This window comes from Phacochoerus africanus, chromosome 2, assembly GCF_016906955.1.
Source record: "Phacochoerus africanus isolate WHEZ1 chromosome 2, ROS_Pafr_v1, whole genome shotgun sequence".
NCBI classification, from domain to species: domain Eukaryota; kingdom Metazoa; phylum Chordata; class Mammalia; order Artiodactyla; family Suidae; genus Phacochoerus; species Phacochoerus africanus.
The window spans coordinates 207165472-207184168 of NC_062545.1; the positions used below are offsets into that span (position 1 = coordinate 207165472).

General features: G+C 38.5%; 1 protein-coding gene across 1 annotated transcript in view; it reads right to left on the reverse strand.

Annotated features, from left to right (window-relative positions):
* The window catches only part of SH3GL2 (SH3 domain containing GRB2 like 2, endophilin A1), a 202852-nt gene that overhangs the window by 48917 nt on the left and 135238 nt on the right, over nucleotides 1-18697 (reverse strand). The window contains exon 2 of the mRNA XM_047767603.1: nucleotides 2561-2629. Within this exon, the coding sequence (XP_047623559.1) occupies nucleotides 2561-2629 (69 nt within the window). The remainder of the gene's footprint in view (nucleotides 1-2560; nucleotides 2630-18697) is intronic.

Here is an 18697-nt window from a genome sequence, read left to right on the forward strand (position 1 = left end):
ACCATTTAAAATCAACACAAAAACAATTCTATGCAAGGCACTTAAGAGGATAGAAATGATTGTGGGCAGGGTTCCTGCAGAGACAACACAGCCGCAGGGTTCCACCCAATCAGCTCTGGGAGGGGAAGGCTACAAGGGCTAAGAGACACACAGGGTAATTTTACTGCATCTCAGCAGGAGAGTGGATGGTGTGGCTGACTGGGGAAACAGTCTCTAGGAATACCCACTTCTCTCTCCCAGCAGAGCTGCTAGATGCAAACCTCTAATTTATCTCATTTTATTGCCTAATTGCACCTCTGAGAACAGAGCTGAACAAAGGTCTCTCTACTCTAAATGCCTGATGATCAGAAAACCAACCATGGAAAGGTAATTCCTCTGCAGGCTTGGAAACACTGAGCTGAACTATTTTCGTGAGTAAGAAACATATTAACAGAGAAAAGATTGGAGATTCTAAATTTTTATAAAGCACATGTTTTCTAACTATCACAGAAATCTCTACCTTTACTGAGGAGAGAGTACACAACTTGCCATGGAGCCACAGATAAGACCAAAGATGTGTGGACTAAAATGGAATAAAACAATTTCCACACTGCACTGAAATCTAAATCTCTCGATATACTCAGGTATAAACTCAAATACAAAACCACAGGTGTGAGCTTCAATCAGCAAAATTTTAGTACAGGAGTATCTAGATTTTGGAATAAAAGTTTCAGAAACTCATTATTTTCTAGCAAATAGGGGAAATGAACCTTACCTTCAGACTCAGAGGGATGTCTATGGGTCTTTGCCTGAAGTAAAATACTTTGTAAGATTTTCTTTTATTTCACAATTGTTTTGCAAGGTTGGCACGGATTCAAAAAGCTTAATTAGCTGTTCAGTTATAAACTCTATTCTGTTCTCCAAATTTCTTATTCTTTTTAGACTCATTTAAGAAACAGAAAGTTGGAGTTCCTTTGTGGCTCAGCAGGTTAAGAATTTGACATAGTATCCCTGAGGATATGGGCTTGATCCCTGGCCTCACTCAGTGGGTTAAGGATCCGGCATTGCTGTGAGCTGTGGTACAGGTCGCAAATGCAGCTCAGATCTGGTGTTGCTGTGTCTGTGGCCTAGCCTGGGGGTCAAATATGCTTCCATGTGCTACAGGTGTGGCCTTAAAAAGAAAAAAAAAAAGAAAAAAGAAAAAAAGAAACAGAAAATCAGTCTCTGCTTAGGCTGTGAGCTACCTAGCTTTATTATCTTGTGTCCTGGCAGAGGCTGAAAGCAGGACTCAATTCTGATTCCTTAGTTCTAAATTCCTAAATATGTGCCTAGTGTGTCATCAACGAACAGGCAGCGGCAGTGGCATACTACATATTCCCTCTGGGGCAGTGGTGGGAGGGAGACATCAAAAGATAGGAGAAACAAAGGAAGACTGGGTGTAGAGAGAGACTGGGGCCAACTAACAGGCCTATGGGGCTGCTCACAATGAGGGGTGTGGAGCTCCATTATTATGGGGAATAGAGTAGTCAAAGCCCAGGTGTCTGAGGAGATGTGTCAGGGGCTGCAGACTCAGATGCTATAAAAGGACGGGTAGAATACTATTTCCAGAAGAAAGTGAAGATCAGTGGCTAGCAGCTTGCTTGAAGATCAAGTGGTATTTAGAACTTCCCAGAGATGAGAAATAAGGACCAATGGAGACTGCAGTCCAGTAAGGGAAAAGTGGCTGCCGGGCATCCAGTGCTTCAGGCTGGCTTCCCAGACTTCTCACTGGGACTCTGGGCTCTCATATTAAATCTGCTCTCCAGCAGGTACCTAACCTATCAGTAAGGTTCACCTCAAGAACTCTGTACAAGGTCTAAGACTTAGTCTCAAAGTGAAAGAACAGCACAAGAGAAAATACAAATACGGCATCTGTCATGAGAAAAATGAAAAGGCATATTTCATTCACCACTTCCTCTCTTACTTGTTGCAAACCTGCTATCTTTTAAGGGTGAATGCTAAATGATTTATATTATTTTTAATCCTAAATAAAATTCTCTAAAGAAAGAGTTTTCTCCTTTTACAAATATGAAACTACAAAGGCTCAGAGCAATATACAGCCTTCTGCAACAAGGAGCAGAAGTGGAGCTGGGCCAAGGTCAGACAGGCTTACAACTGCATTCTCGCCACTACACCTGCTGCCTCTGGCTGGCACAATCCTGTCAGGAAAGTTCTCAAAAGCCAGAAAGTGACTCAAACTTTCCTCAAAACATGTGGAACATAATTCCCCACCTTCTCCTCTTTTCTTCCCACTTCACCCCAATTCAAACATCAGCTCCAAATTGTCTCTATTTGGAAAAGTGATGCTAAAATCTGTTTTGACATTTTACCTTCATGGAGGCTTTGTTCACAGGAGAGTAAGAATAAAGAGATACTGTACAGATTCTGTTTTAAAATATACATGAAAAGGAGAATACTTTTAAGAAAAACATAATGTCTTCTTAGGTGCTGTTGAAGAACAGTTTCCCTTTTCCTTCTCTCTTCTTCATGCAACATGCTAGGAAACTGCAGGTCAAGGGAATTCCAAGTGATGAAGACTCACCCTCTCCATCTCTCTGAAGTCATCATCTAGCTTGGTTCCTTCAGCTCCTCCAACCTTCTCACTCACTTTCTGCAAAGAAAAGCCAAAAAAAGGGAATTATTATACATTTTCTTCTAAAAATGTGTCACAGGTTTTAAGCATTTTGACAAAACATCATCTCATACAATCTCACAGCTATTCTCTGGCATAGGTGGGCTGTCTCATTTTCCTAAGAGGAGGCTATGGCTTAGAGGGTAACAACAACTTATTGAAAACCATGCACCTGGAAGGGAACAAACCAAGAACTGAAACTTCTATATTCTCATTTCAACCCTAGGGCTCTTTTTTCTATTACATAAATTATCATACAGCTATCAAATCACTAATGTTTCCCTTTTGAAAGTTCGGAGGGACAAGAGCATCATACAATAATCACTTCCCTCTGATAATGGATGTAAAATGCTACCTAAGTAGAAAAGTGCTACATCTTCAACCTATTCCTCAATGGGCTATTGAACAGATAATCACAAGCATCTATCAAACTGGTATGAAAAAAATCAACCCAACTGAGCTTCAGATAAAAAGATTAAAACAGTAGTCTTCTAAAACTCCCTGTAGCTGCCTACATCCTTATATACATAAGATAAACTATGTGGAAAGATGTTGAGAGTATTTCTTTGCTACCCAATCAATTCCTGTTATCATACATTTCATATTCATTGATTTACATATGCAAATGTTCAATTTCCACATGTAGAATTCATGTTCATAGAGAAATTATATATCAAATTCTGTTCTGAAATAAAGACTCAAGTCTAATAAAATTTATGAAACGATCACAAGAAAAATATTTTGACTTCATCAAAGACAGGAATACTAAATACTAATGACAGCAGAATTTCATTCCTCTTAAAATAATTGTAAAGGTAGTTACATGCTTTCACTAAGACATGTCAAATAAAGTTATCACATCCAGATATTGAAGTGTAATTTTTCCTTTCCTTTAATAGCCACTGGGTTGAGGGTCTTTATAGAGCTTCCCCACCATGGTCAGACCTGCAGAAACCTCAGTAAGAATCTGGGTCATCCCAGTGAGCTTGTCTCACCTCCTCTAAAAGGGACCCGAGATACATGGATCCACATTCTGGACATGGAAACTCTCATAACCCCTTGTTGGGGGCTGAGATATATTCCTTACCCTTTTTTCTCTCTTTCACTCCCGCTTTCTTCCATAAGGAAAACCTTTAAAAGAGATCACTGTTGGGAAAGCCAAACGTCTGAATTCTATCACCACTTTGGCTTAGATGTCAATCATTTCACCCCATCAGCAGTAACAGAAGGAATACACTGTGATGGAAGGGCATGGCATGGACTGACTGCTCTGCTCTTTGCTAGCACACAGAATTGTTATTCAAATTAAATGGCATAATGAATATAAGAACCCATGTCTGAACCTATGAGACATGCAATATATCTTAATTCCCTCTCTTACCAATAAATTGTATATCTGCTTAAGTACCCTGGTCTTTTCCATCAATTTCTTTAATTGTTGTTTTACACTTGAGAAGAATCTAGCAATTTTCATTAACATAATACAATATTAGGTAGAAAAAGTTCAATGATTAAAAATGAAACATTAATAAAAACAGTATTCACATCTTTAATTTGTACAAACAATACATACTTTCGCTTGCAATTTATCATCTAGTATGTGTACAAGAACATGGAGCATATTATTCTTTTGCTGGATTATAAAACTGAGAGTCAGAGAAATTAAACTGTCTGTCCATGGTAGGAATCTTTAGTTAGGAAGCGGAAGAACCAGGACCTGGAAGGCAATTTTCCCAAGCTGAACCCTAGGTAGCTTTGTGTTTGCACCACAGCACTGAAGAGCTGTCCGTGGTGCTGGCCTTTACTGTCAGAAGTTCCTTTATATTCAAATTGTAAGACAGCCAGAGTTCGATTCACTGGTTTAATCCTCGGTGGTCCTTGACTTCAGCCCTCTCTCTCACTTAAGCCATATGCTGAGTGATTCTGGCTCCAATTACTGCAACAGTCTGCACAGATCTAGGCTTTGTCTAGCATCACAATCACCTAAACTAAAGCCTGTCACAGCTGTGATCTGGCCCAACAATCGGCTTCTTTTGTCTGCTTTCTTAAAGATGTTTACCAAGCCAGAAATGGGGGTCTGAAGGCCCTAGAATTCAGTTTGGAACCTCCAAGTGGGATTCCAAGTACCAGTAATTTAACCTACATGTTCAGGTTTGAGTTACAGAAAATCAGGCATGGAAGGGAACATAAAGGTAAGTAATATCAACTTTTCCCTAGCATCAAACAACTTTTTACTATAATTTTTACACTGATTCCCCTCCCTTTACTTTGCTAAGTGATGGCAGTTACAGCATATTTAAGCCCTTCTTGTTTCTTCTTGAAGTATGTGGTTTTTTTGTACAATTTGGGCAGGAAAACTAATTTTGTTGAACTCATACACAATAAAAACATAGGCTACAGAATGTCTTTGATGTCAGGGAGCTCACTATATACCAAAGACCAATTTTGGTCAAAGACAATCTACATATACCCTTTCCATGACCCATAAATGAGATATTTAATTTTCATTTGCAAAAGTGTCACAAAAATCAAGTAGCTGAGAAATGTCTCTATTTACAGTAACAGAGAATCCTGGTAACCTTGGGTTATTTACATTTTGACCATCTCTAAGGAATAAAATATGACCTTCATCAAAAGCACAAGGGTTTATATTATATTTTCAATCTCATATTGCTCAACTAAGTAACTTTAATTCCCCTGCCTTTTGCATCCATCGACAAGCTACTATCACAGTTGCTGGCTCACTGTATCAAATGGGATACCAAATAGGATCACAGTGGCCATTAGTAATTTAGAACTAGTCCTGGTAGCTCACATAGAGACCAGGTTATAATTCCATTGGCTTTAACTATTTGGCTTAAGTACTTGAGGTGGGGATGGGAGGAAGAGGGAGAGGGAGGGGAAGGCAGGGAGAAAGACAAAACATGAATCTTTCTATTCTCCACAAAAGCTGATGTGTGAACTGCTCTGAGAGAAACAGTTCATCAAATACACTGAATGAGGCTAATAGTTAGATACTGGTCATGGTCTGATTATTTGGTTGATATAAAATTTTCTTATCTAATTATACTCATCAGAAAAAAGACTATTTAAAATGATGTCCACATTTTAAATACTAGGCTATTTTTTTCAAGTCACAAAGGATCTATCAAGGCACTGAATTAAACAATGTGCTAAATAACAACCTTCTCTTTCCTTAGGAATTTGGCAAACATTTTCTCCTTCCGTTCTTTAAATAACATTACTAAAACTGCTATTGTTTTTGTGTATGAGTCGAGGTGAGGAAGACAGGCTTTCTGAGATCATCTGGCCAACAAGAAGATTTATCTTCCTTAACTAGTACCATTTATTTAAGAATAGTTTGCCCTACTATTTTACAGTGAGGTGGTTCCTAAAACCAAGATTTCATAGTATGACTGTTTTCTGATGTTGTTTACTGTACTTTAGTTAATATGCCTGCTTTCTGAGAAATTTATTTAAATAAACATCAGCAAAAGTTAAAACAGTATAAATGAGTCAATATGCCTGCCTGTTCCATCTAAAAACAATCTCTCTGTTCAAAATCCCTGATTGTACCCATGAAGCACAGCACTGATAGCAAATGCTTCTAATTTTACTTTCTATTACACTCTCCACATAGTCTCGTCTAACTTAACCCAGAAATCTCACCTTCCTCTATCTTATTCTTTATTGTATTCCTCACAACAAGAATTCAGTGAAGATTTGTGCACTGAAGTACAATATAATTTTGTAAATATTAATGTTAAGACGGCTGAACAGAGACATTAAGTAATGCAAACAAGGCTGGTTACCTCACTCAGGGATGGTTTTTCAAAAGGCACAATTTTAAAAAAGAAAAGAAAAGAATATAATCAAGTCATATTTTAAATTAAAATCCTTAATTCTTAGTCTGCAGTAGTGTGTCTCATGATGGACTTTTTTTATATGCCAAATTAAAAAAAATGTCAAGGGAACAAGCAGCAGGAGATGGCTTAAATAAATGACCACTGTTCCCAACCCAAAGGATGCTGCACATTTTCCAACAATGACTCATCCTCCCCCACATTAACTGTCACCTCTAGGCAAAAGACATTCCATCCTCTAGCTGCAGCTCTGATTTTTCCCTGCACTGCATTTCAATCAAACACTAAAGATCCAACTACTGTATCTACAAATGCCTTTTCTAAAGGTGTCCTTGAAAATCATATCATCAGACTTGCAAAGTTATTTTCCACCTAATGTCCTCATTTTTGTTCAGCTTTGTCTCATCATTCATTATACAAAGCTAGGTTTCCTTACCATCCTCCAAATACGCTGTGTTAATTCCTTCTGCCTTATACCTGGACCCACTTCTCTCTTCTCATTTTCAAATCCTACCAATTATCCAAGATGCCCACCCAGATTTCACCTTCTCTATCTTCATCCTGATTGCCCACTCTAGCTGGAAGTTACTAGATCTCCTTTGCATTCATAATGAAACACATTCTCTGCTGGACTCCTTGGAACTAGACAGTTGATAAGGCAAATTGCTGAGAACTTTCACTCATCTGAATTGTAAGATGCAAAAGATGGGAATCACATTACATATTTCTTTGCTTGAAAACCTCTGAGACTGCAGTACCTAACATAGTGCTTGCAGAGCAGACAACTGTCAATTGAAAAAAAAGTACCTCAATGAATTATTCTAAGACCAAAATAAATTAAAGGAGGACCCTTAACTGGTTCTGTATCTCCTTTCTAAACATCTTATATCCCCTGTAAAGTATCCTATCTTTTTTTTCTGTCAACAGGCAATAAATAAATAAATAAATAAATAAATAAAAATACTGTGTTCCCAACATTTGTAGAAATATATCACGTATGCTATTAAATAAAAGCATCCCATATTCTGTCTCTTTAAGAAAGTTGTTTAATTATTATTCATTAGCAAGGCACTAAAGGGTAAAATGATAATACTGGATGGCATACTCAATATCTAGAAGGAAACAGAAAGGTCAAAATTACAGCAGTATTTTCTTGGTATCTGGCTGAATACAAATAGATCTTGTTTTTCCAGATGGTCGTATTCCCATGTATGAAAGACAGGGTGGATTCACTTTATGGGATATAGGTTTCACACTAGAGTTTCTCAGCTGTCATTAAATTGGAATGCCTAAATGCCAAGATGTTTTGAAAGTGAATTTCAAAAAAAAAAAATTATATTTATTTTCCCACCCAGAAACTTCATATTTTTTTTAGAAAATGAGTAAAGGCATTTTTCATCTGTCTAAATTGAGTTAATTGAGCTAACTACACTAACTCTATATAAGTAGAACTTATATAGTGAAGAAAAATTAAAGGTTCCTCTTACATAATATAAAAACTACTGATTCCCACCCACCTACCTACCCCTGGCACACACACACACAAGAATTCACCAGGATGAAGACTGATTTTCTTTGAATATCTGAAGCCAAACCTTTAAAATGAGTTTAGGTGAAGGAAGCCCTTCTCCCAGCTTTCAGTCCCTCTTATTCCTTGTCAAATGCTATAGAGAAAATGCTAATGTTGACTTGCATGATGTTCTAAGTTTCCAAGCTTAGTGTGGTTTTCTGGGGTTAAAAGTAATAATTTTCTAAGCCCCATTTGCCCATAGTGAGAACTTCCCATGGATTATGTGGCTCAGGACTCACATACACCCCCCGAGGAGAGGTGGGACGATTTATTACAGAGGGATCATGCAAAGTTTCAGTTCCTCCCTGGAAAGATCATTTATACCATCAACTATAATTTCATTCACAAGTAATCCTATCTGTCTTCTAGAAAAAAAATTTGGAGTTCCCATCGTGGCTCAGTGGTTGACGAATCCGAGGAACCTTGGGGTTGTAGGTTCGGTCCCTGGCCTTGCTCAGTGGGTTGGGGATCCGGCGTTGCCGTGAGCTGTGGGGTGTAGGTCACAGACGCGGGTCGGATCCCACGGTGCTGTGGCTCTGGCGTAGGCTGGTGGCTACAGCTCCGATTCCACCCCTAGCCTGGGAACCTCCATGTGCTGTGGGAGCGGCCCAAGAAAACAGCAAAAAGACCAAAAAAAAATAAAACATTAAAAAAAATTAAGTATGTAAAATACGTAAAATAAAACTCAACAAGCACTTATCTATTTTTCCACTCCCACAAATAATCCAGCGCCCCATCACTAGTAAGAGGTTATTTAGTGGAGGGTTAACAACAGGGGATAATATTTCCATAAAGTTTCCCATCTCTGACAAGAGGGAAAAAAATGTATACACTTTCAGAGTCCACTGCAATAGGCCACCAAAATGTAACAAAATATAAAAAGACAGTGTCTGCTAAAAATAGACTCAGACTTGGGGCTAGAAATATGTCATGTAGTATTTTTTTACATTCTATTTAAAGTTCAGTCATAAAATTCCTTGAGAAAAAACTAGAACTCACAAAGAGAAAAAAAAGGGGGGGAGGGTTCATTTGGGATTTCAGTCCTGGTTAAAGAATGGCTTAGAATCTAATGCCTGATGACTCAGCTAATGAGGCAAGAGAAAGAAGCCCTAGGCTTTCACTCAAGACAAAATGCTGGAAAGCCCTTTTCTCTTTTGTAAACTGAAATCACAACTTCTCTGGGCCTCTGTTTCCTCATCCACAAAATGGGGCACAGGGAGGGTATATAACCAGGGGAACTCTTGAATTTATTTTTTTAATATTTTATTTTTTATGAAAGTATAGCTGATTTACAGTATTGTGCCAATTTCTGCTGTACAGCAAAGTGACCCAATATATATTATATTATATATATCATTATTTTTCTCATACTATCTTCCATCATGTTCTATCCCAAGAGATTGGATATAGTTTCCTATGCTATACAGTAGGACCTCATTGCTTATCCATTGTAGATGTAATAGTTTGCATCTACCAACCCCAAACTCCCGGTCCATCCCATTTCCTCCCAGCCCCTTGGCAACAACAAGTCTGCTCTCTATGTCCAAGAGTCTGTTTCTGTTTTGTAGAGAGGTTCATTTGTGCCACATTTTGGGTTCCATATATAAGTGATATTATACCATATTTGCCTTTCTCTTTCAGACTTACCTCACTTAGTATGTGAATCTCTAATTGCATCTCTAACTGCAAATACAACATTATTTCATTCTTTTTATGGCTGAGGAGTATTCCACTCCATATATGCACCACATCTTAATCCATTCATCTGTTGATGGACGTTTAGGTTGTTTCCATGTCTTGGAAGTTTTGAATAGTGCTGCAATGAACATCAGGGTGCATGTATTTTCTGAATTATAGTTTTGTCAATTTGATGTCTGTTTTTATTATAGGTAATTTGATGAGTCAATTCAGCTAGGGTGTAGTAACCAGTTATTCAATCAAACACTAATCTCAGTGTTGCTACGAAGATATTCATTTTGTAGATGTAGTTAATTCAACTATCAGTTGAATTTAAGCAAAGGAGATCATCCTTGAAAATGTCGTGAGTTTTATCCAATCGACTTAAAAGGTGGTAAGAACAAAACTGAGGTTCCTTTGAGGAAGGAAAAATTCTGCCTCCATATCCTACTGGTTTTGTTTCTCTGAAGAACCCTAACTGATGCAATTTCTGTCTGCTGGAGTGCTATTTATAGTTTACCGAAGTAGATAACAATAAGGAAAGGAAGGAAGAGAGAAAATACCATGCAAAATGTTTAAAGAGAAAATGCTATGAAAATTTTGCACCCCCATATTCTCAGATTAGGGTTGTTCTGATGCTAATCCCCTTTTAAAATAAAATTTAAAAAAAAGACAACAAATAATCTTTAGCGGGAGATGCCCAAGAAAAACACTTAACTGACAGTTGCTGGGTCCCAGCTGTGGGGCAGGCAGCTCAAAATATGCTCCATTTCTATCACTAGTGCTTAGACTGCCTTCATCCATCCATTCAAGGCAGACACTTCAGTTTTGCAGAAAGCAAAAAGGGACAAAGTGAAAGTCAAATGGGTATCTGAAGACACTTGAGACTTCCTACAAGTATTTCACACATCAATACATTCAGCTCTCTATATAGCATTTTATGTCATCATGTGTGGCAGCCAAGCTCTATCCTGAGGTAAACGTTCTTCTCTTCCTAAGCCAAAGGAAGCTAGCATTGTGCTCTACACTGCAAAAATAAATCATAAGCTTCACCTTAAATAACAATAAAGAGGAAACCTAGACACAGGCATGACAGTGAATAGACAACCACTTGGCATTCAATGAAGAGGTACCAGACCCATCATCTTACACAGTAAATCTCTGACCCACTGAGAGGAATTAAACTGGGAACAAAGAATAAGAACACAAAACTCAGAACAATGGATCCCTGTATGAGATATCAAGTTTGATAACTCGTATCTACAGAAATTCTATCGTTTGAACTAAAAATGTTAAAAGCACTTTGGTGACAAGGCAGCTACAGATGTAGATTTCATTTACAACCTGGGCAGAATTTCCTGAATGCTAAGCATCCCATCACCGCCTGAGAAGGCTGAGCACTGACAGCTGCATCCCTGTTCCACCCCAAGCTTCAAGGTCAGCTGCCCACACTGCAGCGGGGTCTGGAGACTCACATCTTCCAGACTCTGGCTAAAGTGAGAGAAGAAGTAGAGAGGGCTCTCCTCCCTCCCAACTACACAAATTCCTGGTTTGCTTTTTACCCACCACTTCTAGTATTAGTGCTGCAGGGCATATGTAACGGGCAAGGCTACTCTAACAGCTAGAGCACAATATAGCTAGAGTATTCAGTCATGTCACTACATCCTGTACCTCAGGGCTAATCTGGCTCCTTCCTTCCTGATATGCTTTCAAGGTGGGAAAGAAGCTACTTACTTTATTGTCCCTTTTCCTACTGCCTCAGTCAATTTTGTACCAACAGATACATTTCTCACACACACACACACACACACACACACACACACAAAATACTTATATAAACACAAATATATATATGGGAAATATTTGGCATTTCTATAGGGTTAGCATTTCTAAGGTTGTACATCAAGTTGGGGACAGGCTCTAAATACTATCCAGCATTCCAAACTGGCACTAACGGCTTCCTTTCAAGTTTCTGCTCAGTGCATTTCAAATATGTGGGAGACTTACTCTTGGATGAGTTGACTGCTTAAAGCTCTAATGAAAATATGCCAAAAAATAAACTATGGGAAGAACACAGGAAAGACTATTGTTTTCTGAATGTTTCTCAGGCTTATTAATGTGCTCATGGCAGCTAGTGATTAGTAGGTACTAGACACAGGGACTCTGAGTGGCTGTCCTCTTATTTGTTCAATTTAGACATAACAGGAAGAGATGGAGGAATATTTAGAAGTAACAGACTGTTAAGAAGAAGCTAGGCACCTCTTTTCATGACAGAGAAAAGTGAAGCCAAATATATATCAAGTCAGGGACCTGGTGGTAGTTGTTTGGAAGTTACTTTCCTTAAGCTCCAAGGTTTAGAGGAAAGAAAAATGAATTAAAAATTCAACAACTTCAGTGAGATACAATTTACATGCCACAAAGTTCACTCATTTAAAATATACAATTCATATGGTTTTTGACTTTTCTTTTGTTAATGTGGTGTACGACACTGATTTGCGTATGTTGAACCATCCTTGTGAACCTGGTATGAATCCCACCTGGTCATGGTGTATGATCTTTTTGATATGTTGTTGGATTCAGTTGGCTAAAATTTTGTTGAGAATTTTTGCGTCTGTATTCATCAAAGACATGGGGTGATAGTTTTCTTTTTTGGTGGTATCTTTGTCTGGTTTTGGAATTAGGGAGATGGTGGCATTATAGAATGTCTTTGGGAGTGTTCCTTCTTCTTCAACCTTTTGAAAAAGTTTAAGGAGAAAGGGTATAAGTTCCCCTTTGAATGTTTGGTAGAATTCGCTTGTGAAGCCATCTGGTCCTGGACCAGATTTTATTTGTAGGGAGTGTTTTTATGATGTATTCAATTTCATTTCTAGTGATTAGTCTGTTCAGTTGGTCTATTTCTTCCTGATTCAGTTTTGGCAGGCTATAAGTCTCTAGAAAGTTGTCCATTTCTTCCAGATTGTCAAATTTGTTGGCATCTAATTGTTCAGAGTATTCTCTCATGTTTTTTTGTATTGCTGCAGTATCCATTGTGATTTCTCCTTTTTCATTTCTAATTTTGTTTATTTGGGTACTTTCTCTCCTCTTCTTAGTGAGTCTAGCCAGAGGTTTGCATCATATCAATAGATGCATAAAAAAACATTTGACAAAGTCCAACATCCATTCATGATAAAAACTCTCACAAAAGTGGGTATAGAGGGAACATTCCTTAACATAATCAAAGCCATTTATGACAAACCCACAGCAAATATAATACTCATTGGAGAAAAGCTGAAAGCCTTCCCACTAAAATCTGGAACAAGACAGGGATGCCTGCTCTCACCACTGCTATTCAACATAGTATTGGAAGTCCTAGCCACAGCAATCAGATAAACAAAAGAAATAAAAGGCATCCAAAGAGGAAGAGAAAATATAAAACTGTCACTGTGTGCAGATGACATGATATTATACACAGAAAACCGTAAGGACGCCACACAATAACTACTTGAACTGATCAACAAATTCAGAAAAGTAGCAGGATATAAGATTAACATTCAGAAATCAGTTGCATTTCTATATACTAATAATGAAATATTAGAAAAGGAATACAGAAATACAATACCGTTTAAAATTGCACCAGAGAAAATCAAATGTCTGGGAATACTCCTGTCGAAGGAAGTAAAGGACTTATACCCTGAGAAGTATAAAACATTAATCAAAGAAATTAAAGATGTAAAGAAATGGAAAAATATTCCATGCTCCTGGATTGGAAAAATTAATATTGTAAAAATGGCCATACTACCAAAACCAATCTACAGAGTCAGTGCAATCCCTATCAAATTACCCATGACATTTTTCACAGAACTAGAACAAACCATCCAAAAATTTATATGGGACCATAAAAGACCCAGAATTGCCAAAGCAACCCTGAGGAACAAAAACCAAGCAGGAGGTATAACTCTCCCAGACTTCAAGCAATATTACAAAGCCACAGTCATCAAGACAGTGTGGTACTGGTACCAAAACAGATAGACAGACCAATGGAACAGAAAAGAGAACCCAGAAATAAACCCAGACACCTATGATCAATTAACCTTTGACAAAGGAGGCAAGAACTTAAAACAGGAAAAAGAAAGTCTGTTCGCAAGCATTGCTGGGAAACCTGAACAATGCATGGAAATCAATGAAACTCAAACACACCCTCACACCATGCACAAAAATAAGCTCAAAATGGCTGAAAGACTTAAATATAAGACAAGACACCATCAAATTCCTGGAAGAGAACACAGGCAAAGCATTCTCTGACATCCACCTTACAAATGTTTTCTTAGGTCAGTCTCCCAAAGCAACAGAAAGAAAAGCAAAAATACACCAATGGGACCTAATCAAACTGACAAGTTTTGCACAGCAAAGGAAACCAAAAAGAAAACAAAAAAAAAGAAAGAAAACTTACAGAATGGGAGAAAATGGATGCAAATGATAGGCAAAACACTCTCTGACATCAACATCATGAATATTTTCTCAGGTCAGTCTCCCAAAGCAATAGAAATTAGAGCAAAAATAAACCCATAGGACCTCATCAAACTGAAAAGCTTTCGCACAGCAAAGGAAACCCAAAAGAAAACAACAAGACAACTCACAGAATGGGAGAAAATAGTTGCAAATGATGCAACTGACAAGGGCTTAATCTCTAGAATATATAAGCAACTTATACAACTCAACAGCAAAAAAGCCAACATCCCAATGGAAAAATGGGCAAAGGACCTGAATAGACATTTTTCCAAGGAAGATGTACAGATGGCCAATAAACACATGAAAAAATGCTCAACATCACTGATTATCAGAGAACTGCAAATCAAAACTACCATGAGACACCAGTCAGAATGGCCATCATTAATAAGTCCACAAATAACAAGTGCCGCAGCGGGTGTGGAGAAAAGGGAACCCTTCTGCACTGTTGGTGGGAATGCAAGCTGGTACAGCCGCTATGGAGAACAGTATGTAGGTACCTTAGAAATCTATTCATAGAACTACCATATGATCCAGCAATCCCACTCTTGGGCATATATCCAGGCAAAACTTTCCTTAAAAAGACACATGCACCTGCATGTTCATTGCAGCTCTATTCACAATAGCCAAGACATGGGAACAACCCAAATGTCCATCGACAGTCAATTAGATTAGGAAGACGTGGTATATATACACAATGGAATACTACTCAGCCATAAAAAAGAATGAAATAATGCCATTTGCAGCAGCATGTATGGAACTAGAGACTCTCACTATGAGTGAAGTAAGTCAGAAAGAGAAAGACAAATACCATATGATATCACTCATATCTGGTATATAATATACAGCACAAACCTTTCCACAAAAAAGAAAATCACGGACTTGGAGAATAGACTTGTGTTTGTCCCAGGGGGAGGGGGAGGAAGTGGGAGGGATTGGGAGCTTGGGGTCAACAGAAGCAAACTATTGCTCTCGGAACGGATTTACAATGAGATTCTGCTGTGAAGCACTGAGAACTACATCTAGATACTTACAACGCAGCTCGACAATGGGAGCAAAGATTATGTATACATGCATGTGTAACTGGGTCCCCATGCTGTACAGTGGGGGAAAAAAAAAGGTGTTGGGGGAGATAACAATAAAAAATAAAAATAATAAAAATAAATTAAAAATTAAAAATAAAATAAGTAAAATATACAATTCAGTGACTTTTAGTATATTTGCAGGGTTGTGTGATCATCACAATAATCAGATTTTTAACAATTTTATCACACCGAAAAAGAAACCTTGCACCAATCAGCAGTCACTCCTCAGCCCCTTCCCCCTACTCAGGCCAATGCCCCACCCCCTTGTAGCCACTAATCTACTTTCTCCCTCTATGGATTTACCTATTTTGGACATTTCATGTAAATGGGATCATAGAATTTTGTGGTCTTTCGTTTCTGGCTTCTTTTAGTTAGCATAATATTTCCCAGGTTCATCCATGTTGTGGTATGTGCCTCTTTCCTTTTATGGCTGAATAATTGTTCACTGCATGACCCTGCCACACTTTATTTATCCATCCATAAGCTGATGGACATTTTGCGTTATTTTCTAGGTTGATAATCCTGGGTAAATCATTTTACCTCTCAAGTTTTCTGACATGTGGATAATTCAAAGCCACCTCGCAGGGCAGTTGTGAGGATTAGATAAGGTAACCGAGCACGTGCTTTGTCAACTGCAAAGCACTTCATCAGTGCAAAGGACTAGGGCCATTACTCTATAAGCACCACCACATGACCCTGTTACCTAAGAGTAATATGGGGACATCATGGACATGGCGACTGTAAGATGGAGGCTTCCAAAATACTTCGATCCAGGACTAACTTACAGTAGAAGGAAGATACAAACACTTACCAAATACAGGCCAAATAAAAGTTTGAGGGTCCTTAATATATATATGACATCATTCCACATGAGGACCTTTAAAAGGCAAAATGTGCCTGTAAGCACTCATTACTAGATAATTTCTGAATGCAATGCCATAGTGAGAATGCATTTTTCAAAAGTGATCTCTTTAAGTTTTCTTATCAAATCAGCTCGTGGAGATCTGTGGTATAACGGTTCAGGGAGTTATTAGCCAGTTGAGGTTAAACTGGCTAGTAACTGAGGAGAATGTGAGAGGAAAGTGAATGGTTTCATGACCCTATGAACTACAGTTTTTTGTTTGGGGATCTTCTGGCAAAAATGAAGGAGTCCAGCTCCAATTTAGGGTGAGGGTTGTAGATAAGAGGCAGTCAGGTCACCCATCAGAAGAGAAGCACTGCAGGAGTAAACTTGTGTTTGGATGGGAATACACCATCCCATAGGTACCTGTGTGTGCTGGAGGGAAGGCTGAAGAGTGGGATGGGATCCACTGAGGATGTGGGGCTAGATGAACAGATGTGTTATGGTCAGACAGCCAGGTCATACGAGAGAAAGGACTGAAACCCCAGGTCCCCTGATTCCCACACTCAATTAAAATCCTGTTTTCCAAGAGAGGGTCTACTTGGGTTAGCTATAATCAATATATACCCATCTGAAGCACCAGTGGATATTTTAAAGTGTGAAAAATTCTTTAAAAAATTTAACTTGCTTTTCACAACTGTTTCCACTGCTAAAAAAAAAAAAATCATTGCTAAACATTTTCTTGGTAACTAACAAGAATTACTTTCAATTAGGTTTTACTGTCTTTCGCTAATAAATCTATAACTTCCTTCCTTGGCCTATATGCCTGCTAAATCAAATCATCACCAGGTTAATTGTACCGTCCCCTGTAAAGATGTCCAAATTCCTCTGTGCTTGCACAGCCCCTGCTGAAACTGAGCAAGATCCTGCAGGCCCATCCCAGGGACAGACTCAAGCTTGTGTCCTCTACCTGATTCTTGTTTGTAGAAACCTTTTGCCTCCTGGGCCTTCCCCAAGTTCCAAAGAACAAATTTAATCAGAAAAATGAGAAAATGCAGATACAAAACAGTCAATCAAGACAAAATAATATTAAGTTATAGAGCTCCCTGGTGGCATAGCAGGTTAAGGATTTAGTATTGTTACTTCTGTGGCCTGGGAACTTCCACATGATCTGGGCATGGCTAATAATAATAATAATAATAATAAATAATCGGTTAGCCATAAAACAAAGTCAAGAACTCTTAGTCCTTCCTCAAATACCCTGAGCTATAATCTTGGATTATTTTGCAGAAACTAAAACCTCTACCTGGTGGAAGAAGTTAACTACATGATGTCCATAATTATCACAGCCCCCAGACTGGCTGGAGCCTTAGGACTGATAATGCTGACTCCTGTGACCCCACATGGTTACCCACCCTCTGATCAGAGAACTGTACACAAGCTGATCATATAACCTAGGCCCTCTCCCTCACTTTGTCTTTAAAAACCCTTCTCTAAGAACATTCTTTTAAGTATGAGCTACCCATTCTCCTTGCTTGGCCCTGCAAGAAACGCTGTATTTCCTTCACCACAACCTGGTAATAAATTGTCTTTGCCGCACATCTGGCGAACAGACCCAAGTTTGGTTCAGTAACACTGGGTCTAACTCTATTCAGCACCTGTTAGCTTGTATTTTGTACTAACATCATCTACTTGAATGCCTCTTCAAAATTTTAGAGTTCCTAGAAGGGCAGAGATCTTGGTCTTGTTCATCTCTGTTCCCCTGTGCCCAGCACTGTCCTGGCATGTGGTTTGCCTGTAACATATGAGCTAATAAGAAGGCAGTGGAACAGTACACCAAACTATGCATTAATTTGGTCTGCTTATTTTATTCCTATTTCAATTCTATTTGATGTCATTCCCCTGAACAATCACTGGATTTATCTGTTCTTCTTTCCTTCAAAATACTCCTCTAGTGGTATTCTGAAATCTGAAGGTTAGAAAGTGGATAAAGGCAAAGCATCTCTGGACACATTCTTGACCAGCAGTACCTTAAACAGCATCATCATTATTATTATTGCCATAATATGGCAGGATGACTGTTGATAACAATATGGAAAAAATAAGACAGTAAGGTGAAAGCAAGAGTTGGCCTACTCAATACACATTTAAAACATTGGCGATTAGACAAGACCGTCAAAAGTGGTGCCTTTTTATAGCCTGTTGCCCACCACAACATTTCCTCTTTCACCACCTAGAATCTGCCTACTTTATAATATCTATCATTCATTCATCTGGAAAATATTTACTGAATGCTTTTTATATGCCAAGCACTGAAGAAACCATGAAGGAGATGTGCAAAGGCCCTGGGGTACACTGGATAAGCATGGCTCCCTCAGGAGCCCAGTGTGAATGAAGATTAGAGAAGGAAGGAAAAAGTGCCCAAAACAAAGTTGGAGCTGCTGGCAGGAGCCAAACCCTGCACGCCCTTTTGGAACAAATGAAGGCCTTCATCTTAAGAGAAATAAGGGTAAAAGGAAAGGATTG